Consider the following 24697-nt stretch of genomic DNA (forward strand, 5'->3'; position numbering starts at 1 on the left):
ACAAATTTGTGCAAGAAATTTGAGAGAAATAAGGTTTTCGTGCGTATGGGACCTTTTATTTCAGCTCATGATTTATGGGACCAACACTTTGCCCGTTGTGTTTATATTTTTCTTCAGTATAGATCATCCTCACCATTTACTAACTGTACATTCATACACTCTCTCTTTGATCTTTTTTTCTCCCCAATTTCATGGTATCCAATTGGTCTTGGGAAAGAAGAGACAGAGAGATCATGGGAGTAATTGCGAGTGCCAATGGACATCCCCTATCTAATGCAATCTGCCTTTCTCCTGGCCTGCAAGTATCAAGAAGGACAGACTAGAGCAGTGCTGTCTGTCTGTTGCCTGTGCTGTCTGTAGGCCAGGCCAGCGACATCAGCAGTAATGTCATGCAGCAGGTCAGTGACATGCAGGTGGAGGGCTGCTGGACACAGATGATGGTGATGATGTTGTTGGGTTGATAGTTTGTTCCCGTTGTGGTGATGAGAGTTAGATTGTAATGTTAGCCTTTTTCACAATGTGGTCAACTAAGCCTGGTTTTGTGATGATGATGCTGATGATGATGCTGCTGCTGCTGATGATGATGAGGATGATGATGTTGACGATGACAATATCATCAACACACTCGTCAGTGCATGATCAGAGAAGATTTTAGACATACAGGATTTCTAAAGGAATATTTCTGAATTCAGGAGCTTTTTGTTTAGATCTTCATTACCTGTATGTATAAAACGCTCCAAGGAAATCTATTTAGGCTATCACTTGTTAGTGCTGATTGGTAGTTTCCACAATTAAGTATTTTTGCAATTAGACAAAAGCAGACTAACTTCTTAATTTGATCACCAATCGCTTCTCTGTTGGAGTTGATTCAGCAGGGATACATCTGGTGTTGGAATTGGTGGACGGAGAGAAGGATTTGATATGTGAGTAAACGACAGAGAGAGAGAGGAAGAAGAGGGATGAGACGAATAAAGGATGAGTGGGGCAGAGAGACTGAGATGCCCAGCCCCCAGGCATTGCCTGACAACTTACTGTTGTCCCCCTGTTTCCATGGCAATGACGACAAGGTGCCGTAAGTGGAGGGATATGGGAAGGGGCTGGGGGAGGGGGAGGGGAGAAATGGAGAGAGAAAGAGAGAAAGAGCGAAAGACAAAGAGCAAAAGAGAGAGAGAGAGAGAGAGAGAGAGAGAGAGGAAAATAAAGAAAATGTGAATTCTTATAGTAGAAGGAAGAGGGGTAAACCAAGCTCTGCCGCCAAGCTATCTTTTAGAGCACCATTGTCTATAGCTTTTCTTTTGTCTTGGACAGTCCCATTCCCCATCACATAGACATGCAGTCTCAATAAAGAGTAATGGCCTCCCTGGACAAAGGGTTGAGAGAGCTGTTCAGGGCTGTAGTTTATGTAGATAGCAGCACTAATGTTCTTGTCGTATTCTCAAGAGGCACTAGAGAAGGATGGAGGACAGCGAGAGGGGTTCGAGCGAGAACACACACCTCTCACCCCCATTCATAAAACATCAGCAGAGAAGGACTTCTGAAGGTCAGAACAGAACTGCTCATGCTGTCATCAGACTAAAGGTTCACTGTGATGGTAGAATTTATCTTCAATGTGCTTATTAACGTTAACCTCCTCAATCTCCTGCTGATGTCATGCTCCATTTTACAGCCTCACTGAATGCTCTCCTCTCAGATCCTGACTCTTCTGTGTGTGAATTTGAGATGGAAACCAATGTTTCTTTTTTATGGCCAACTTAATTCCCTGCGAAACGGTTAAAAGTGTACCGGAATGTGGGGTTACAAGATGTTTGCTCAAAATTGTGTCCTCTGAGCTCATCTCTGAATTGGGATTAAAGAGCTCATTCTGATTGACTAGATAGGGGTGTAAGCTCGCCACATTCAGGAGATGAAAGCAACTCCAGCCTCCTCCCTGGCTGTGGGCTCTCCACTGATCACACAAAGAGGCAGTAGACATCAAGAGTGTCACCCCTTTTAAAGCAGGCCTCGCTTAGACATCCATTTAATTACTAGACTGCTCCATTTAATTAAGGCGGGGCGGTGAGTTTCTCATGACACGTCCAATTCAGCCCTGGATATACATAGGCTCAGCAGCTACTCTGTACAAGATTTACGCACACACACATAAAAACGCACACACACACAAATGCACACACGCACACACACATACACAAACGCTGAATGACAATTTGGCAAGGAAGGGAATGTTTTTAGTAAGCTTTTATCTGGCCAAAGATAAATGAGGGGAGAGTGGATGAACTGTTACAGTAGAAGAGGCAGTAAGAGATGCACAAGCTCTTCAACGCCTTTGTGTGGCCAGGAAACTGAATGTAAGATGGAAACTGAATGTTAGATGGAAACTGAATGTAAGATGGAAACTGAATGTAAGATGGAAACTGAATGTTAGATGGAAACTGAATGTTAGATGGAAACTGAATGTAAGATGGAAACTGAATGTTAGATGGAAACTGAATGTTAGATGGAAACTGAATGTTAGATGGAAACTGAATGTTAGATGGAAACTGAATGTAAGATGGAAACTGAATGTTAGATGGAAACTGAATGTTAGATAGAAAGAATATCAGTTTGTGTTGAATATATGCTGAGCTTGTATGATGGTAGATTATGAAAATACACTATCTACTGCTGGGCTCTGTTCCTGGAGAGATACCGTCCTGTAGGTTCGCTTCAACCCCAATCTAGCCCACCTGATTCCAATCTAGCGCACCTGATTCTCATAATTAGCTGGTTGATAAGATGAATCAGTTACGACTGGGGTTGGATTGAAAACCTACAGGAGGGTATCTTTCCAGGAACAGGGTTGGAGAGCTCTGATCGACCTTGTATAACCAGGGTGTTGCCTTGTAGGTGAGAGGAAAAACACTTAGCCCAACCACTGGAGCTCAGTAGCTAAACACCATGACTATTGAATATGACAGTCTCAGGAGGAGGTAGGAGGTAGAGGTAGTGAAGAACATCATACTGGTATATGATCTGATAACCCAGGAGAGTCCTACTGCTATGTCTTCACCGTGCTGGCATGGCCTCCTTTTCAAGCCGCAGGTTTCTATATGACAGGAGCCCACACTCCTGTCATCCAGTCCACCACTCTAGACCACCTGCTGTCCCACCATGCTGCCCAGGGCTGGACCAGTGGCCTTGGACTTACCAGGTGACCCAGAAGGCAGTAAGAGTAGTGTGAACAATCAGAGAGAGCAGCACTTTACCTGATGACGTAATCAGCAGAAAAACATGATTTCACAGATGACAAAGACAATAACACAGAGTGCAATCTGTCTTGATGGAACAGGACATCATAACACAGGGGTCAGAGGTCAGGGAGCATCTGTCACGCCCTGACCAGGTGAACTCGGGTATTTTGGGTCAGGGTGTGTCATGTTGGGTATTTTTCCTTGGTTTGTTTTCTATGTTTGCGTTATAGCCTTGTGTTAGCTCTATTTGATTTGATTTGATTTGATTTCTGTCGATTCCCAATCAGAGACAGCTGTCGCTAGTTGTCTCTGATTGGGATCACATTTAAGTTCCTTTTTCCCCCACGCTGTTTATGGGGTGTTTCCTCTTTGTGTTTGAGCAGTTAACGTATTGGCATTTTTCTTGGTTTTGTTGTCCGTGTTTATTTCAGTGTGAAGAATAAACATGTGTTCGCTCCCAGCTGCGCTTTGGACCGCTTCTTCATCACCCGACGACGATCGTTACAGAACACCCCACCAAACCAGGACCAAGCAGCGGGAGGATAAGGAGCGCGAGAGATGGGCTCGTGAGGGGAAGGAGTTCTGGACCTGGGAGGAGATCATGTCGGGGAAAGGACCCTGGCGGAAGGATTCCCAGGTCGAGGAGGTAATGCCAGCCGGTGGACGGAGTCGCAGGCGGCGGTCGAGGAGGCCCGGAAGACACCCCCAAGAAATGTTTTTGGGGGGGCTAATGGGGTGGTCCGGAAGGGCAGAGGAAGAGCCCAGACCACTGCTCTCGTGGGGGATGACGGCGGAGGAGGAGACGAAGATGAGACGGTTGATTGAGGACCTGCAGAGGGAAGATCTGGAGGAGAAGCCATGGGATGCGGAGTTGCGCGCTGTGTCGCCAGTGCGCCCGCACAGCCCGGTGCATCCGGTGGACATGCCCAGCACATGTCGTGCTAGGATGGGCATCCAGCAAGGACGAGTGGCTAAACCGGCTCCACGCTTCAGTTCACCAGTGCGTGTTCACAGTCCTGTCTGGCCCGTCCCTGCTCCCCGCACCAAGTCCACAGTGCATGTCCACAGTCCTGTCCGGCCCGTCCCTGCTCCCCGCACCAAGTCAGTGGTGCGTGTCCCCAGTCCGGCCCGGCCCGGCCCTGCTCCCCGCACCAAGCCCACGGTGCGTGTCCACAGTCCTGTCTGGCCCGTCCCTGCTCCCCGCACCAAGTCAGTGGTGCGTGTCCCCAGTCCGGCCCGGCCCGGCCCTGCTCCCCGCACCAAGCCCACGGTGCGTGTCCACAGTCCTGTCCGGCCCGTCCCTGCTCCCCGCACCAAGTCAGTGGTGCGTGTCCCCGGCCCGGCCCGTTCCTGCTCCCCGCACCAAGCCAGTGGTGCGTGTCCCCAGTCTGGCCCGGCCCGTTCCTGGTCCCCGCACCAAGCCAGTGGTGCTTGTTCCCAGTCTGGCCCGGCCCGTCAATGCTCCCCGCACCAAGTCAGCGGTGCGTGTTCCCAGTCCGGCCCGGCCCGTCCCTGCTCCCCGCACCAAGCCCACGGTGCGTGTCCACAGTCCTGTCCGGCCCGTTCCTGTTCCCCGCACCAAGCCCACGGTGCGTGTCCACAGTCCTGTTCGGCCCGTTCCTGTTCCCCGCACCAAGCCCACGGTGCGTGTCCACAGTCCTGTCCGGCCCGTTCCTGTTCCCCGCACCAAGCCCACGGTGTGTGTCCACAGTCCTGTCCGGCCCGTCCCTGCTCCCCGCACCAAGCCCACGGTGCGTGTCCACAGTCCTGTCCGGCCCGTCCCTGCTCCCCGCACCAAGTCAGTGGTGCGTGTCCCCAGTCCGGCCCGGCCCGTTCCTGCTCCCCGCACCAAGCCAGTGGTGCCTGTTCCCAGTCCGGCCCGGCCCGTTCCTGCTGCCCGCACCAAGCCAGTGGTGCGTGTTCCCAGTCCGGCACGGCCCGTGTCCGGTCCACCGGTGCCCAATTCTGTTCCGGTCGACGGCTCCACTCCGGAGCCTGAGCATGCCGCTCCACAGTGGTCCAGTCCGGGCCAGAGGGGTAGGGCTAAGGTGGAGGCAGGGGAAAGAACACGCCCGGGGCCAGAGCCTCCACCGAGGGTGAGGCGCCCACCCGGGTCCCCCCCCTAATAGACTTAAGTTTGGTGCGCCGGGAGTACGCACCGTTGGGGGGGGTACTGTCACGCCCTGACCAGGTGAACTCGGGTATTTTGGGTCAGGGTGTGTCATGTTGGGTATTTTTCCTTGGTTTGTTTTCTATGTTTGCGTTATAGCCTTGTGTTAGCTCTATGTGGGTTATTTCTATGTTGGGTTCTGTCGATTCCCAATCAGAGACAGCTGTCGCTAGTTGTCTCTGATTGGGATCACATTTAAGTTCCTTTTTCCCCCACGCTGTTTGTGGGGTGTTGCCTCTTTGTGTTTGAGCAGTTAACGTATCGGCATTTTTCTTGGTTTTGTGTACGTGTTTATTTCAGTGTGAAGAAAAAACATGTGTTCGCTCCCAGCTGCGCTTTGGTCCGCTTCTTCATCACCCGACGACGATCGTTACAGCATCATAATACCAACCTCCACTCGCTCCAGATGGACAGCTCAACCACAGGTGGTGTGAGACTCTCAGTAAGCTTCACACTGGGAGGAGATCATTCACATGCACCTCACTTTCCCCCTGCGACATGTCATGTCACAAAGCAGTTCCAGAATCACCTTATCACACTCTAATCGGTGTGGAGGCAATATAAACGACTTTTGCCTCATTACATCTTGAATGTGATAGCTGTGTATGGAATCTGTAACAGGGCTGTGATGTGTGTGTTTGTTTGTGTGTGTGTGTGTGTGTGTGTGTGTCTCTCTCTCTCTCTCTCTCTCTCTCAGATGAGTTTGGGTGCTTGCATCACATTGGATGTGAGTGAGATTTCGTGCACCCCCCCACAGCTTTGAGGTTGATGGGAAATCATTATAGATCTTGGCAAGTGGCCGGCGGGTGGTTGCCTAGGAAACCTGGCTGTCTGTCGGTTGGTCCCTTCTTCCCATTCGTCTTGGTGGCCTGATGTATGTGAAATGCCCAGATTTTAAGACTTTCCCTCAGAGTAATGTGTGCTTTGATGGGGGGCAGGGGGTCTTGCATGAATGAATGAGATCAAATAAAACCCTTTAGAAACATAGAATCCATGATGCACGTTGCTCTGTGTGATGTTTACCAGCACTGTGGAGACTTTATTGTAGAAAACAACCATCTTCCACTGGTAGCCAGTGTGTCATTATCATGCAGGTGATTACAGATAACATGGTTTATCATTGTCGTCTGCCTTGTTTTAGTGGGATTGGCTGAGCCCCATTCACAGTGAGTGGCCCCAATGCTGAATGGGGGCAGGGCATTATGTGAGGCACAGGGAGGGTGGACAGCTGAGGTGGGGGTTGATAATGTCCACTCTTATGTTGTTATGCTGTAAACCATAACCACGGCCCCTACAGCATTCCAACAGCCCTCTCCATCCCTACCCCTGCCGTCCCCAGCAACAGTTCCATCATTACAGCCTCATCAACACCATCTCTGTGTGAGAGAGAGAGAGCAGTGACCTCTGGGACAGGCCAGTGACTGCAGGGGGCATGCTCCTTGTGATTATCCCTGTTTTCCACTGATGCCTGGGGGTATAGGGTGCTCTAATCACTGCCCCCCCCCCTCTCCACCTCCCACAGTCAGCTCAGGGTCAGTTATCATAACAGTACTAATGGGAAAGCCTGAGATAACACATCATTAATAGTAGTGGGCTCTGGGCTGGGGGATGAGAGTAGAGCTTTCACTGCTGTGAGGTTAGCTCTTTAAGAGGGTCCAGAGTTGTGTCCTGCAATGTAAAGGACATGCGGAGGGTAGGGGTGTGTAGGCGTGTAGGGGTGTGTAGGTGTAGAGGAGTGTGTAGATATATAGGAGTATGTAGGGGTGTACATATATAAATATATATACAGTACCAGTCAAAAGTTTGGACACACCTGCTCATTCCAGGGTTTTTCTTTATGTTTACTATTTTCTACATTGTAGAATAATAGAGAAGACATAAAAACTATGTAATAACATATATGGAATCATGTAGTAACCAAAAAAAGTGTTAAGCCAATCAAAATATGTTTTATATTTTAATATTTTTCAAAGCAGCCACCCTTTGCCTTGATGACAGCTTTGCACACTCTTGGCATTCTCTCAACCAGCTTCATGAGGTACTCACCTGGAATGCATTTCAATTTACAGGCGTGCCTTGTTAAAAGTTAAATTGTGGAATTTATTTCCTTCTTAATGCGTTTGAGCAAATCAGTTGTGTTGTGACAAGGTAGGGGTGGTATACAGAAGATAGCCTTATTTTGTAAAAGACCAAGTCCATATTATGGCAAGAACAGCTCAAATAAACAAAGAGAAATTACAGTCCATCATTACTTTAAGACATGAAGGTCAGCCAACACGGAAAATGTAAATTTCTTCAAGTGCAGTCGCAAAAACCATCAAGGGCTATGATAAAACTGTCTCTCTTGAGGATCGCCACAGGAAAGGAAGCCCCAGAGTTACCTATGTTGCAGAGGATAAGTTCATTAGAGTTAACTGCACCTCAGATTGCAGCCCAAATAAATGCTTCACCGAGTTCAAGTAACAGACACATCCCAAAATCAACTGTTCAGTGAATCAGACCTTCATGGTCGAATTGCTGCTAAGAAACCACTACCAAAGGACACCAATAAGGAGAAGAGTCTTGCTTGGGCCAAGAAACACGAGCATTGGACATTAGACCGGTAGAAATCTGTCCTTTGGTCTGATGAGTACAAATGTGAGATTTTTGATGCCTCTGATGAGTACAAATGTGAGATTTTTGATTCCAACCGCCGTGTCTTTGTGAGACGCAGAGTAGGTGAACGGAAGATTTCTGGATGTGTGGCTCCCACCGTGAAGCATGGAGGAGGAGGTGTGGAGGTGCTTTGCTTGTGACACTGTTGGTGATTTATTTAGAATTCAAGGCAAACTTAACCAGAATGGCTGCCACAGCATTTTGCAGCGATACGTCATTATCTGGTTTGCGCTTAGTGGGACTATCATTTGTTTTTCAACTGGACAATGACCCAAAACACACCTCCAGGCTATGTAAGGCTATTTGACCAAGAAGGAGCATGATGGAGTGCTGCATCAGGTGACCTGGCCTCCACAATCCCCTGACCTCTACCCAATTGAGATGGTTTGGGATGAGTTGGACTGCAGAGGGAAGGAAAAGCAGCCAACAAGTGCTCAGCATATGTGGCAACTCCTTCAAGACTGTTGAAAAAGCATTCCTCATGAAGCTGGTTGAGAGAATGCCAAGAGTGTCTAAAGCTGTCATCAAGGCAAAGGGTGGCTACTTTGAAGATTCTCAAATCTCAAATATATTTTGATTTGTTTAACACTTTTTTGCTTACTACATGATTCCATATCTGTAAAGAAAAACCATTGAATGAGTAGGTGTGTCCAAACTTTTGACTGGTACTGTATAGATATATAAAAAAGGAACTCAGTCCCGACTTTCAACTTAGTTTTGATAGTAGAGTGCACAAGGTGTAGGGCATTCATTCACTGCTGTAGAATGTAGAGAAAAATGGGGCAGTTCAAGAGGGTGCTACGAAATTAATGTCAAAACGTTTTCTTTGCCCAATGTCATTATAAATTACATAGAATGAATCATTAGATTGTTTTCTACAATATTATAACCTTAATATACTTGTACTTGACAGTGTTGATGAAATAAGAATGTTCATTTTCTGTGACCGTTGCTAGTTTAGACTGCACCACTCTTGGATGTATCTCTTCCATATTTGGTGTTGTGAGGTGGTACAACTTTGAGGCGTTTCCGCTGGTTGGACCAATCAAAATCAACTTGATACCGTCGTCATTTTCACCTCCAGATCCTTGGCTTTCATTGCCTATAACCGTGATGAATCTACGCTGAGAGGGCTGTTTCTATGGCAATTTAAAGGGAAAGACTCATTGAAAACAGGAACAGGTTGTCTTCGCATAGAGTGGATATTGAAATTGAGTCTTTTAGCTTTGTAAATTAATATACATTTAGTCCCTATTTAGTTTTGTATTCAGCGAATTTCATTTACAAAAACAATTCGCTCACGAACATGCAGCCACTAGTTAGCTTGTCAGTTGATGTTCGAAAGTAGCGCCGTTCTGCTGCGGAGCAGCGCCACAGAGTTCTATTGAGCAATGACCACTTTTTGATCATGCCTGTGATGACATTCCATTCACTCTAAACAAACTAAATTCTTAGAGTAAATCGTTGATTACTTTTTAAGCATATATTGTAGAGACATGGGGTTTGGACAATTGTTTTCCTGACTGAATTTTCTATAAACCTTGAATTAATAAATTATTTTCTGTGTGAACAGCCTGCAAGGTGCAATTTCTAAATTGGGTAGTGCATCATCAGTTTTCCTCTTGTCCTGCCAGTCATTTCATACCTTACAGAGCTATTTATGACTTGTCAGAAATGTCCAGATCAACTAGCCCATGTCAGATAACGTTGTTTAGCTAGGTTTTTTTAGCCCATAGATTTTGTTGTAATGTTTGAGTCACTCAAATATCACACGAATACACATTAGACATGGCAAAAGTATAGAATTGCAAGAAAATGAGCTTTAAACCTGCTAAATGTTCTCTCCACCAAGAAGAGGGGTGTGAACAGTTTATGTCATGAACAGTGCTTGTGCCCATAGAAATAGGCGTGGCGTGCGCGCGTGCAGTGGGGATGTTCCCCAATGCTGTAAAGGGGGCCTGAGGAAAAAAGTTGGGAACCCCTGTATTAAAGCTCCATTTCCAATAGATTTGCCTTTGTCTTGGACAGTCCCATTCCCCATCACATAGACATGCTGTCTCAGTAAAGTAGTGGCCTCCCTGGACAAAAGTGGAGGGATATGGGAAGGGGCTGGGGGAGGGGGAGGGGAGAAATGGAGAGAGAAAGAGAGAAAGAGCGAAAGAGAGAGAGAGAGAGACAGACAGACAGGGACAGAGAGAGAGAGAGAGAGAGAGAGAGAGAGAGAGAGAGAGAGAGAGAGAGAGAGAGAAATCACAGATGACAACTGGTTTGATGCAGATTGTAAAATTATAAGGAAAAAACTTAGAACACTATCCAACCAAAAGCACAGAGACCCAAATAATGGTGAATTACGCCTTCATTACTGTGAGACTTTAAAACTCTATAAACGTACACTCAGAACCAAAAAAGCACAGTACAACAGCAAGCAGCTGACACTAATTGAGGAGTCCATAAACACAAACAACTTTTGGCAAAATTGGAAAAAACTAAAAAAATCTAAACAAGAGGAATTAGCGATACAAAATGGTGACATATGGACAACCCATTTCAAAACACTCTACAACACCGTTCAAATTGACACAAACGCAGAACAACGCCAAATCCATGAGAAGTTAAATGGATTAGAAAAAGCTATAAAGGACAATCAAAACCCATTGGACTCCCCAATTACTGACCAGGAGCTCTATAAGAAACTTCAGGCTCTCAAATTTTAAAAAGCCTGCGGACCTGATGGCATCCTAAATGAGATGCTCAAACTCACTAGTGCAAAATTTCAATTGGCTATATTAAAACTGTTTAATTTGATCCTGAGTGTAGGTTATTTCCCTGACATCTGGAATCAAGGACTCATAACCCCAATCTTTAAGAATGGAGACAAATTTGACCCTAACAATTACAGAGGCATTTGTGTGAACAGTAACCTGGGGAAGGTTTTCTGTAGTATCATCAATGTAAGAGTTCTAAACTTCCTTAATAAGCACAATGTCTTGAGTAAAAGCCAAATTGGATTTATACCAAAACATCGCACAACTGATCATATTTACACCCTACACACCCTGATAGATAAACATGTCCACCAAAATAATACCAAAATATACACTTGCTTTATCGACTTCCAAAAAGCATTTGATTCTATTTGGCATACAGGACTGTTCTACAAAGTTATTGAAAGTGGTGTAGGGGGTAAAACATATGACATAATTAAATCAATGTATACTGGCAATACGTGCAGCATTAAAATTGGTAAGAAAAGAACAGAATTCTTTAACCAGGGGTGGGGCCTTCGTCAGGGTTGCAATCTGAGCCCTGCACTCTTCAATATTTACATTAACGAATTGGCCACTATTCTAGAAAAATCCTCAGCCCCTGGTGTTAGTCTCCACAATTCAGAAGTTAAATGCCTACTCTTCGCAGATGACCTATGCCTGCTGTCACCCACAGCACCTGGCCTACAGCAGAGCCTGGACCTGCTAGAGCAGTACTGCCAGACCTGGGCCCTGGCAGTAAACCCCAAAAAGACTAAAATAATGATTTTCCAGAGAAGATCCAGATCTCAGGGAATTAGACCAAAGTTCTCAATTGGTACAAAATATATAGAGTACTGTACACACTACAATTACTTAGGTTTAAAAATAAGCTCAACTGGACACCTTAATGAGGCAGTGAATGAACTGAGAGAGAAAGCACGCAGGGCATTCTACGCCATTAAAAAGCAAATTCAAATTGAAATACCTATTAAAATTTGGCTAAAACTAATTGAATATGTCATTGAACCAATTGCACTTTATGGCAGCGAGGTGTGGGGTCCACTTGCAAAACAAGATTTCATCAAATGGGACAAACACCCCATTGAAACCCTACATGCAGAGTTCTGTAAGATTCTCCTACGTGTCCAGAGGAAAACTACAAACAATGCATGCAGGGCAGAATTAGGCCAATATCCACTAATAATAAAAACTCAAAAAAGAGCAATTAAGTTTTGGAAACATCTAAAATACAGTGACCCCCTCTCATATCATTACCAAGCCCTGCAATGCCAAGAGCTGAGCAAAGAAAAGAGTCCCCTCATCCAGCTGGTCCTGGGGCTGAGTTCACAAACCTGTTCTACTAACACACTGAAGCCTCAGGACCAGAACATCCAATCAATCAGAATAAACCAAATTACTACACAGTCAAAACAAAACTACATTGCTTATTGGGAAACACAAGCACAAACACAAAGCAAAATGCAGTGCTATCTGGCCCTAAATCGACAGTACACTATGGCTAAATATTTGACCATGGTTACTGATCAAAACCTTAGAAAAACCTTGACAAAGTACAGGCTCAGTGAGCACAGCCTTGCCATTGAGAAGGGTAGACACAGGAAAACCTGGCTCCCTGTAGAGGAAAGGCTGTGCAACCACTGCACAACAGCAGAACCTGAGACGGAGCTGCATTTCCTGACAAAATGTCAAAAATATAAAACAATTAGAGAGTGTCATTTCCCCAAATTTGAAACCCTTATTCAAGGTTTCAAAGACCTCTCTGATGAGGATAGGCTACCCATCCTGTTGGGGGAGGACGCAGAGAGCTGTGGGTTGGCAGCGCACTACATCGCTGCCTGCCATAAGTTGAGGGACAGTGTCTGACAGACCAATAAACCTGCACATGTCCTCAACTGTATGATTATTGTTATTGTTGAATGTATGGTTATATTGACCGTTGGTTATTGTTGTTACTGTTGTCCCGTTGACAATTTTTGATTCTCATTTTTATTTATTTTTATATTGTAAATATCCAACGTAAGCTTTGGCAATATGTACATTGTTACGTCATGCCAATAAAGCGAATTGAATTGAATTGAATTGAGAGAGAGAGAGAGAGAGGAAAATAAAGAAAATGTGAATTCTTATAGTAGAAGGAAGAGGGGTAAACCAAGCTCTGCCGCCAAGCTATCTTTTAGAGCACCATTGTCTATAGCTTTTCTTTTGTCTTGGACAGTCCCATTCCCCATCACATAGACATGCAGTCTCAATAAAGAGTAATGGCCTCCCTGGACAAAGGGTTGAGAGAGCTGTTCAGGGCTGTAGTTTATGTAGATAGCAGCACTAATGTTCTTGTCGTATTCTCAAGAGGCACTAGAGAAGGATGGAGGACAGCGAGAGGGGTTCGAGCGAGAACACACACCTCTCACCCCCATTCATAAAACATCAGCAGAGAAGGACTTCTGAAGGTCAGAACAGAACTGCTCATGCTGTCATCAGACTAAAGGTTCACTGTGATGGTAGAATTTATCTTTAATGTGCTTATTAACGTTAACCTCCTCAATCTCCTGCTGATGTCATGCTCCATTTTACAGCCTCACTGAATGCTCTCCTCTCAGATCCTGACTCTTGTGTGTGTGAATTTGAGATGGAAACCAATGTTTCTTTTTTATGGCCAACTTAATTCCCTGAGAAACGGTTAAAAGTGTACCGAATTTGTGTCGTCTGAGCTCATCTCTGAATTGGGATTAAAGTGCTCATTCTGGTCAATTTAGATTGGGGCGTAAACTCTCTATATCCATGAGATGAAAGCAACTCCAGCCTCCACCCTGGCAGTGGATTTTCCGCAGCCAGGTATAGGAGTGTGTAGGAGTGTGTATGGGTGTGTAGGTGTGTAAGAGTGTGTACAGGCTGCAGCGTACATAAACACTCCGGACTGGAATGTGGCCTGGGGGGTGGGGGGTGGGGGGGGGGGGGGGGGGGGTTAGTGCAGCCAGACAGTAGAGAGGGCTTTGGGGTCAATGACATTCCGACCAAGGGATCTAGGAGGGCTGGGATCTATGTCATGCAATAAAATGCAAATTAATTACTTAAAAATCATACAATTGATTTTTGTTTTAGATTCCGTCTCTCACAGTTGAAGTGTACCTATGATAAAAATTACAGACCTCTACATGCTTTGTAAGTAGGAAAACCTGCAAAATCGGCAGTGTATCAAATACTTGTTCTCCCCACTGTATCTCTGGATGGTTAGCTGTACACTGTAGGGATCATGTAGTGCAGCCAGATGTGGGAGAGAGAAAAGAGAGAGACTATTTTCTCCTGATGATATGCAACACTAAACAACAGGAGTCTGATTGAAAGCCATCTCAATACAGAAACCTTTCATGGTAGGATGCAGCAATCGATGGCCCTGAGACTGTGTAGCTAATGAGAGCAGATGTGGGTATTTCATGGATAATTTGCTCCTTTTAGAGAATACGTTGGTTTGTGTTGATAACAGTCAGTTGAGAATGAGATTAATTGATTAGCTAATTTGGGTGTCCCATTTTGAACACAAAGCCCACGGTGTGTATAAATTGCAGCAGGGCAGAAGTAAAAGAAGGGGAGCTTTTCCAAACTGGTGAGTTGAGCTGAATAGGTGGCCAGGTCTCAGAGACTACAGTTGTAAAGTGTCTTAATCCTTTTCCCAGTGCAGCAGAGAGAGAGAAATCCCTGCGTGATTGACACAAAGCTATCACAGGCAGCCCTCTCCATATCACCTCTCAGACAGAGACAACCATAGTTACAGCCTCTGCTCCAGCCAGCTTCAGCCCAGGGTTTAGCAGCTCCACTAGCCCCTAAAGCTTACCTGACTAACCTTCTCCCTGTCTCCTTCTCCAGGGGACCAGAGTTGTGTCACTCTCAGACATCTAACTTCCTGAAGTTTCCCCTTATGACCAGCTGTCAGAGTAGAGACAAGGCTGAGTGGTTTCCCTGCTCTACCATTGATATCTCACCAGTTAAGAGTGTTAGCTAATGAATGTTCCCTTCGTCCCCTGGAAGAGGGCTGGTGCAGGGCTTAACTCAGCCAGCCTGTCCTTCCTCTCCTCCGCCATCTGAGATGTAAGAATGAAACTTGGAGATAAGAGGGAGGAGTCCCCTGGGTGCCATGACAACTAAGCTCTATGGAAAGAAAAGTGAAACTTAACTGTGTTGCCGCGGTAATAGCCATCCATTCATGTGCTCCCTGGTTCTTTATGTGGTATCAGAGGTTGACGGGGGCTGTTTGGAGATCAGGTGTGTGAGACGGTTACAGTGTTGCCCTGGACCAGAGGTGTCTGTGCTAAAGACAGAAGCAGAAGAAAGGAGCTGATCTCTGTGTGTCTGCTGTCTGGCACAGACCTGGGCTGCTTTTACTGCTGAACAGATTTACTACCAGACTGCATTTACAGGGATGCAGCCTTTATCTCCATCTCACCCTCCCTCCTTCCCTCCCTCTTGCTGTCTCTCTCTCTCTCTCTCTCTCTCTCTCTCTCTCTCATGCTCTCTCTCTCTCTCTCTCTCATGCTCTCTCTCTCTCTCTCTCTCTCATGCTCTCTCTCTCTCTCTTTCTCTTCCTCTGTTGCAACAGAATGCGTGATCTATAATTCATGAGAGCAAATAGATAGTGAAGCGTTCACATCTCGCTAGACATCTGCCTTTGAAATTATCATCACTCTCCAAGCTTCCGTAACATATTTATGTCACTTGCAGAATATGTTTAATGATGCCATCAAATGATCATTTCAGAATTAAAATGACTGAGTATGTAAAATCTCGCCTTGATTTTGTCGCTGTTCAAAACCAAAAAATCTTACCGTGTAGGCATAAACATGCATAATTATGTAGACAGTAGGCATGTTACAGTGATAAGATATGTACATTTTGGCAGACAATAGGTATTGGTTCCTGCACACTGTATATACAACTATGTTCATTTCAGGTGTTCTACTTTCTCCTCGTTGCTAATCTGCAGTCAGGGAGTCACTCAGCACATTTTGATTGGACAAGATAAATAATCCTCCTGATCTAAAACAGTATTGATCTGCCAGTCTCACTGATCTTCAGCCCTCATCTAAAATGGGTAGAATGTGAATAACACTGTGCAAATTGAACATCTCCCAAATGTTCTTATTGTACATCCATTGGGGCTCAGTAAGATAGTAGGCTAGATCCCAGGCAGTTTTGTGAACGTGCGCACAGCCTCGGTAGTCTGACGGAATCAGGAGCAAAATGGTGGTATTTATGAACAGGTGCAGAAAGTGAGCTGGAACTAAGGAATATGGACAATGGCCATTATGTCCTAATACATGTAAAAAAATATTAGGACATAATATCACATAAACATTCAAAGAATACCGATATTAGGAAAATACCCTTCTACATAGAAAACTCAAATGATAGAATATGCAGATGTGACCCAAGCTCGCTCTCCAAAGCAGTTCAGGTCAGCGATACAGAATAACTTTCAACTCTAATAATAAACAATGTAAAATGTTTTACTCGTGTGTGATTTTGATGTAACGACTGCAATGTAAGGGTTTTAGCAACAGGAATATGTCTGAAACAGTTAGCGACATACAAACATTAGCATTTGCAATCTGTGTTTGCCGTGAAATGAGTGGACAGCATTGGAGTAGGCGCTCCCTCACCGTCTGGTTCAGTGTGTTTTCAGTCATTTTTTCTCTTTTTGAGTATCAGCCAAAGACTTAAACAAGTAAAGATGGCTACAACAATGGAGGGGATTGGTTTGCCCTTGGTAGTGAAAGGCTGCCTCTAACGACCGTCAAAAGGAGTAGACCAAGGTGCAGCGTGTTGAGTGTTCATAATGAATATTTATTTTAACTCAGAACACTAAAGCAAAAATAACAAACGGCCAACAGTTCTGTCAGGTCACAGATAACAAAACAGAAAACTACCCACAAACACAGGTGGGAAAAGGCTGCCTAAGTATGATTCCTAATCAGAGACAACGATAGACAGCTGCCTCTGATTAGGAACCATACTCGGCCAAAACAAAGAAATACAATACATAGAATGCCCACCCCATATCACACCCTGACCTAACTAAACAGAGAAAAACGGCTCTCTCAGGTCAGGGCGTGACAGTACCCCCCCCCCCAAAGGTGCGGACTCCCGGCCGCAAACCTGAACCTATAGGGGAGGGTCCGGGTGGGCATCTACCCTTGGTGGCGGCTCCGGTTCGGGGCATACCCCCCCACTCCGCCCGCTGATCCCTCCACATTTGTATTGCCGGACCGTGGATCGTCGTCGTCGGAACCGGACCGTGGATCAGCGCCAGAGGCGCTGGACTGCAGACCGCCGCTGGAGACTCCGGGCTGCAGACCGCCGCTGGAGACTCCGGGCTGCGGAACGTCGCTGAAGACTCCGGGTTGCGGACCGTCGCTGAAGACTCCGGACTGCGGACCGTCGCTGAAGATTCCGGACTGCGGACCGTCGCTGAAGACTCCGGACTGCGGACCGTCGCTGAAGACTCCGGGCTGCGGACCGTCTCAGGAGGCTCCGTGCCATGGATCATCACTACAGGTTCTGCACCATGGATCATCACTGGAGGCTTCTTGCCATGGATCATCACTGGAGGCTCCGGGCCATGGATCATCCCTACAGGCTCCAGGCCATGGATCATCACTGGAGGCTTCGTGCCATGGATCATCCCTACAGGCTCCGGGCAATGGATCATCACTGGAGGCTTCGTGCCATGGATTATCACTGGAGGCTCCGGGCCATGGATTATCACCGGAGGCTTCGTGCCATGGATCATCCCTACAGGCTCCAGGCCATGGATCATCACTGGAGGCTTCATGCCATGGATCATCCCTACAGGCTCCGGGCCATGGATCATCACTGGAGGCTTCATGCCATGGATTATCACTGGAGGCTCCGGACCATGGATTATCACTGGAGGCTTTGTGCCATGGATCATCACTACAGGCTCCGGGCCATGGATCATCACTGGAGGCTTCGGACCATAGATATTCACTGGAGGCTTCGGACCATAGATCATCACTGGAGGCTTCTTTCGCGGAGCTGGAACCGGTCTCATCGGACTGGGGAGACACACAGGAGACTGGGTGCGCAGAGCAGGCACAGGGTATACTGGGCCGTGGAGGCGCACTGGAGGTCTGGAGCTTAGGGCTGGCACAACCCGTCCTGGCTGTATGCTTCCTTTAGTCTGGCAAGGGCGGGTCGCTGGCACAGGACGAACTGGGCTGTGCATGCACACTGGCGACACAGTTCGTAGAACTGGCACAGGATATACTGGGCCGTGAAGGCGCACTGGAGGTCTGGAGCTTATGGCTGGCACAACCCATCCTAGCAGGAGACTTGCTTTACCCCGGCAAGTGCGGGGTGCGAGCACAGGACGAACTGGGCTGTGCAGGCGCACTGGCGACACAGTGCGTAGCGCCGGCGCAGGATATCCTGGACTGAGAAGGCGCACTGGAGACCAGGAGCGCTGAGCTGGCACAATCCTTCCTGGCTGGATGCCAACTCTAGCACGGCAACTGCGAGGCGCAGGCACAGAGCGCACCGGGCTGTGAATGCGCACCGGAGGTACGGTGTGCATCACCGCATAACATGGTGACTGACTGTTCACATGCTCCCCACTGTAAGCACGGGGAGTTGGCTCAGGTCTCCACCCTGACTTCGCCAATCTCCCCGTGTGCCCCCCCCCCAAATGTTTTTGGAGCTGCCTCTCTGGCTTCCGTTGTTGCCATGCTAGTTCTTCATAGCATCGCCGTTCTGCTTGCGCCGTCTCCACCTGCTTCCATGGCAGGGACTTGTCCCCTGCCATTACCTCCTCCCAGGTCCAGGACGTCCTCCACTCTCTCTTCTCCTAGCCCAGGATCCCTGCTCCTCCTGGGCACGCTGCTTGGTCCGTTTTTGGTGGGTAGTTCTGTAACGACCGTCAAAAGGAGTAGACCAAGGTGCAGCATGTTGAGTGTTCATAATGAATATTTATTTTAACTCAGAACACTAAAGCATAAATAACAAACAGCCAACAGTTCTGTCAGGTCACAGATAACAAAACAGAAAACAACTACCCACAAACACAGGTGGGAAAAGACTGCCTAAGTATGATTCCTAATCAGAGACAACGATAGACAGCTGCCTCTGATTAGCAACCATACTCGGCCAAAACAAAGAAATACAATACATAGAATGCCCACCCCGTATCACACCCTGACCTAACTAAACAGAGAAAAACGTCTCTCTTAGGTCAGGGCGTGACAGCCTCTAGGTCTGATGTCTTTCCAACTGAACTCAGGGATTGAGAGAGAGGCTAGCGTGTAAGAGAGAGGGGATGGAGAGGGGGAGAGAGAGAGAGAGAAGCTGAGTGGGTGGGTTAATGGTGGGTGAAGAAGGGTGAAGGAGAGAGAATGTAGAGAAACAGAATGCTGGAGGCTAATAGAACACCAGATATGAAGTTTCAAAAATGTACTGTGATACTGTGATGTGTCAACTCACACCAAGGAGATATGATCGCAATCCATGATCACACCACAGTGAACCTATACGGAAAAACCTAGTACCCATGTCTGTCTTTCCTCTTTCTCTCACATGCAGGGACTGTTCATGACCATGTTGGTTATCCTAACTGTTGTACTGTGTTTTCTTCCCATCTCTTTCAGGTGCTGTTGTCTGGACTGATAGGAGTGGTGTCATGGAAGAGGCCTCTCTCTCTGGTGGTGAGTGATGGTCTAACTCTAACTTCCTGATCTGACCTAACCTTCTCAGAGGGGATATTTGCCCCTCTCCAAGCCCTCTCCAGGGCAACTGGTTTTCAGTGGTGTAAAGTACTTAAGTATAATACTTTAAAGTACTACTTAAGTTGTTTTTTCGGGTATCTGTACTTTACTTTACTTTATATTTTAGCAATTACATTTACTTTTGATACTTGAATATATTTAAAACCAAATACGTTTTTACTTTTACTCAAGTAGGATTTTACTGGGTGACTTTAACTTTAGTCATTTTCTATTAGGTAATCTTTACTTTTACTCAAGTATGACAATTGGGTACTTTTTCCACCACTGCTGGTTTTGGCATCCAGGGTAACAGCATGCGAGGGTGTTGTCTGTGTGACCCTCTACTGTGAGAAAGCCTGGATTTGTGCTAGCTAGGATAAAATACTGTTAAAATAGATCACAACTCCAATGCCTTTGAGAAAGGATACTCTCAGCTCAACCACTGACCTGGAAATGGTCAGACTACACTGAACTACGAACTGTTTGTAAGGGGTGTGTGACTGGCTGCAGGGAAGTCAGGCGCAGGAGAGCAGAACTTGGTAAAAACCGGAGCAGTTTAACTTCTATGGGCTAGGTGGGACGCTAGGTGGGACGCTAATTCAAAAACAACAAAATTTCATAATTCAACTTTCTCAAACATACAACTATTTTACACCATTTCAAAGATAAACTTCTCGTTAATCTAACCACATTGTCCGATTTCAAAAAGGCTTTACAGCGAAAGCAAAACATTAGATTATGTTAGGAGAGTATATAGACCAAAATAATCACACAGCCATTTTCCAAGCAAGGACATGTGTCAATAAAACCCAAAACACAGCTAAATGAAGCACTAACCTTTGACGATCTTCATCAGATGACACTCCTAGGACATTATGTTACACAATACATGTATGTTTTGTTCGATAAAGTTCATATTTATATCCAAAAACAGCATTTTACATTGGCGCGTGATGTTCAGAAAATGTATTCCCACCAAAACGTCGGGTGAATATGCACATCAATTTACAAAAATACTCATCATAAACGTTGACAAAATATATAACAATTATTTTAAGAATTATAGATAGACTACCCCTGGATGCAACCGCTGTGTCAGATTTTAAAATAGCTTTACGGAGAAAGCACATTTTCCAATATTCTGAGTACATAGCTCAGCCATCACGGCGAGCTATTCAGACACCCGCCAAGTTCGGGGCAACCTAAACTCAGAATTAGTATTAGAAATATTCTCTTACCTTTGCTGATCTTCGTCAGAATGCACTCCCAGGACTGCTACTTCCACAAGAAATGTTGTTTTTGTTCGAAATAATCCATATTTATGTACAAATACCTCCGTTTTGTTCGTGCGTACAGATCACTTATCATGAGGCATAACGCGCGAGCTCGGAACGAGAGACGAAAGTCAAAATGTTCCATTACCGTACTTAGAAGCATGTCAAACGCTGTTTAAAATCAATCTTTATGGTATTTTTAACGTAATATTGCGATAATATTCCAACCGGACAATAGCATATTCATTCAAGAAGAAAAAGAAGGAACGGCGTGCTCGTGTGACCGCGCATATCCAATCCCTTTGTTGCCAGGCAGACCACTCAGTAACTGAGCTCCTATTATCTGCCCAGTGACAGGAAAATGCTCAAACCACTTTCTGAAGGCTTTAGACAGCCAATGGAAGCCTTAGGAAGTGCAACGTCCCCCACAGACACTGTAGCTTCGATAGAGAATCAAAAGAAGAACTACAATTCTCAGACTTTCCACTTCCTGCTTGGAATTTTCTCATATTTTTGCCTGCCATATGAGTTCTGTTATACTCACAGACACCATTCAAACAGTTTTAGAAACTTCAGAGTGTTTTCTATCCAACTAATAATATGCATATTCTCGTTTCTGGGCCAGAGTAGTAACCTGTTTAAATTGGGTACGTTTTTCATCCGGCCGTGAAAATACTACCCCCTAGCCCAGACAGGTTAATATGAAAAGAAAAACAACGGCACCCAGAACAACAAAATATGGGTACAAAATAACCCGGCGTGAACCAGTCAAAGTGTACAAACACTTTACAACAAACAATTTCACACACACAAACAATTTCACACACAGACATGGGCGGAACAGAGGGTTATAACACGACAAGTAATGAGGGAATGTAAACCAGGTGTGTGGGAAAACAAGACAAAACAAATGGAAAATGAAAGGTGGATCAGCGATGGCTTTAAGACCGGCGACGTCGACCGCCGAACGCCACCCGAACAAGGAGAGGAACCGACTTCGGCGGAAGTCGTAACACTGTTTGACGTTTCTATCGCTTTTAGTTCTGTAATAGGGACAATCTTTCCACTGTGTCGTCAGTACAGTCACCCACAGTGTCAGGAATCAAAATGGGCTGGAATGCTTCAGCAGCACAGAAATTACAGGTATGTATGTCCAGCAGGCATCTTTACAATGAGTTTTTCTTCCTCCTAAGTAGTTGTTTTTCTTCGTTTGTAATGCCGGAGGTGTGTATCATAAACACTACACAGTCTTCAGAAACAGCTATGTCGTAGGGCCTTATAGCAATGATCAAAGGGCCAGTGTCACTCCTACTCAGTCCTCGCTATCATCACCATTCTCCTCAGGACATCAGAGAGCAGAGAACCTCTCCCTGTCACTGTCATACTCCTCATGTGTATAATTCTCTAATTTGACATTTTTGCCATGTTAGACACAATCATCATACAATGTTTTCTCAGAGTTGCTCAGCTGTGTAATGGATTTCTCTTTCCAGAAGGCTTATGACAGAAATCACTATCAGAGTCTCTGAGATGAGCCGGAGAGGGGGATCTAATAGCCTGTCATGTTAGACTACAGTCAAACCTGTGTTCAGAGCCTCTCCTCATTGTGGATTTACAGTAGCTCCTAGTCTGGTGGGCAGCCTGTGAATGGGATGTAAAATGTATGCATTGAGTCTGCAATGTGCTGCCAAGCATTGGTTTCACACATAATAGCAGCATGGCTTGAGAAAGCCTCCTGAATTTCTGATGTGTCTCTTTCCTTGGTCTGAGTGTGGACGTGTAGGGATCCATCCAGTCAGTGGGCTGTATGTTGGTGGTAGTGGTGCCTGCAGTGTGCTTTAATTAGCCTTAGTGATGTGGTGACTGCAGTGTGCTGTAATTAGAGTTAGTGGTGTGTGGTGTCTGCAGTGTGCTGTAGTTAGTGTTAGTGGTGTGGTGTCTGCAGTGTGCTGTAATTAGTGTTAGTTGTGTCTGCAGTGTGCTGTAATTTGTGTTAGTGGTGTGTGGTGTCTGCAGTGTGCTGTAATTAGTGTTAGTGGTGTGTGGTGCCTGCAGTGTGCTGTAATTAGTGTTAGTGGTGTGTGGTGTCTGCAGTGTGCTGTAATTAGTGTTAGTGGTGTGGTGTCTGCAGTGTGATGTAATTAGTGTTAATGATGTTGTGCCTGCAGTGTGCTGTAATTAGTGCTTGTGGTGTTTGCAGTGTGCTGGAAGTAGTGTTAGTGGTGTGGTGTCTGCAGTGTGCTGTAATTTGTGTTATTGGTGTGGTGTCTGCAGTGTGCTGTAATTAGTGTTAGTAGTGTGTGGTGTCTGCAGTGTGCTGTAATTAGTGTTAGTGGTGTGTGGTGTCTGCAGTGTGCTGTAATTAGTGCTTGTCGTGTGTGGTGTCTGCAGTGTGCTGGAATTAGTGTTAGTGGTGTGGTGTCTGCAGTGTGCTGTAATTAGTGCTTGTCGTGTGTGGTGTCTGCAGTGTGCTGGAATTAGTGTTAGTGGTGTGGTGTCTGCAGTGTGCTGTAAGTAGTGTTAGTGCTGTGGTGTCCGCAGTGTGCTGTAATTAGTGTTAGTAATGTGGTGTCTGCAGTGTGCTGTAATTAGTGTTAGTAGTGTGTGGTGTCTGAAGTGTGCTGTAATTAGTGTTAGTGGTGTGGTGTCTGCAGTGTGCTGTAATTAGTGTTAGTGGTGTGGTGTCTGCAGTGTGCTCTAATTAGTGTTAGTGGTGTGTGGTGTCTGCAGTGTGCTGTAATTAGTGTTAGTGGTGTGTGGTGTCTGCAGTGTGCTGTGATTCGTGTAAGTGGTGTGTTGTCTGCAAGTGTGCTATAATTAGTGTTAGTGGTGTGTGGTGTCTGCAGTGTGCTGTAATTAGTGTTAGTGGTGTGTCGTGACTGCAGTGTGCTGTAATTTGTGTTAGGTGTGTCTTGTCTGCAGTGTGCTGTAATTAGTGTTAATGATGTTGTGCCTGCAGTGTGCTGTAATTAGTGTTAGTGGTGTGTGGTGCCTGCAGTGTGCTTTAATTAGTGTTAATGATGTTGTGCCTGCAGTGTACTGTAATTAGTGTTAGTGCTGTGGTGTCTGGAGTGTGCCATAATTAGTGTTAGTTGTGTGGTGTCTGCAGTGTGTTGTAGTTAGTGCTAGTGGTGTGTGGTGTCTGCAGGGTGCTGTAATTAGTGTTAGTGGTGTGTGGTGACTGCAGTGTGCTGTAAGTAGTGTTAGTGGTGTGGTGTCTGCAGTGTGCTGTAATTAGTGTTAGTGGTGTGTGGTGTCTGCAGTGTGCTGTAATTAGTGTTAGTGGTGTGTCGTGACTGCAGTGTGCTGTAATTTGTGTTAGGTGTGTCTTGTCTGCAGTGTGCTGTAATTAGTGTTAATTATGTTGTGCCTGCAGTGTGCTGTAATTAGTGTTAGTGGTGTGTGGTGCCTGCAGTGTGCTTTAATTAGTGTTAATGATGTTGTGCCTGCAGTGTACTGTAATTAGTGTTAGTGCTGTGGTGTCTGGAGTGTGCCATAATTAGTGTTAGTTGTGTGGTGTCTGCAGTGTGCTGTAATTAGTGTTAATGATGTTGTGCCTGCAGTGTGCTGTAATTAGTGCTTGTCGTGTGTGGTGTCTGCAGTGTGCTGGAATTAGTGTTAGTGGTGTGTGGTGCCTGCAGTATGCTGTAATTAGTGTTAGTGGTGTGGTGTCTGCAGTGTGCTGTTATTAGTGTTAATGATGTTGTGCCTGCAGTGTGCTGTAATTAGTGCTTGTTGTGTGTGGTGTCTGCGGTGTGCTGTAATTAGTGTTAGTGGTGTGGTGTCTGCAGTTTGCCGTAATTAGTGATAGTGGTGTGTGGTGTCTGCAGTGTGC

At 45.9% G+C, this 24697-nt stretch overlaps 1 protein-coding gene across 1 annotated transcript in view; it reads left to right on the forward strand.

Annotated features, from left to right (window-relative positions):
* LOC115202999 (protein FAM189A1) overlaps nucleotides 1-24697 on the forward strand; it is a 164728-nt gene that overhangs the window by 55958 nt on the left and 84073 nt on the right. The window contains exon 2 of the mRNA XM_029767242.1: nucleotides 19472-19528. Within this exon, the coding sequence (XP_029623102.1) occupies nucleotides 19472-19528 (57 nt within the window). The remainder of the gene's footprint in view (nucleotides 1-19471; nucleotides 19529-24697) is intronic.

The sequence above is a fragment of the Salmo trutta genome, chromosome 12 (genome assembly GCF_901001165.1).
Source record: "Salmo trutta chromosome 12, fSalTru1.1, whole genome shotgun sequence".
NCBI lineage: Eukaryota > Metazoa > Chordata > Actinopteri > Salmoniformes > Salmonidae > Salmo > Salmo trutta.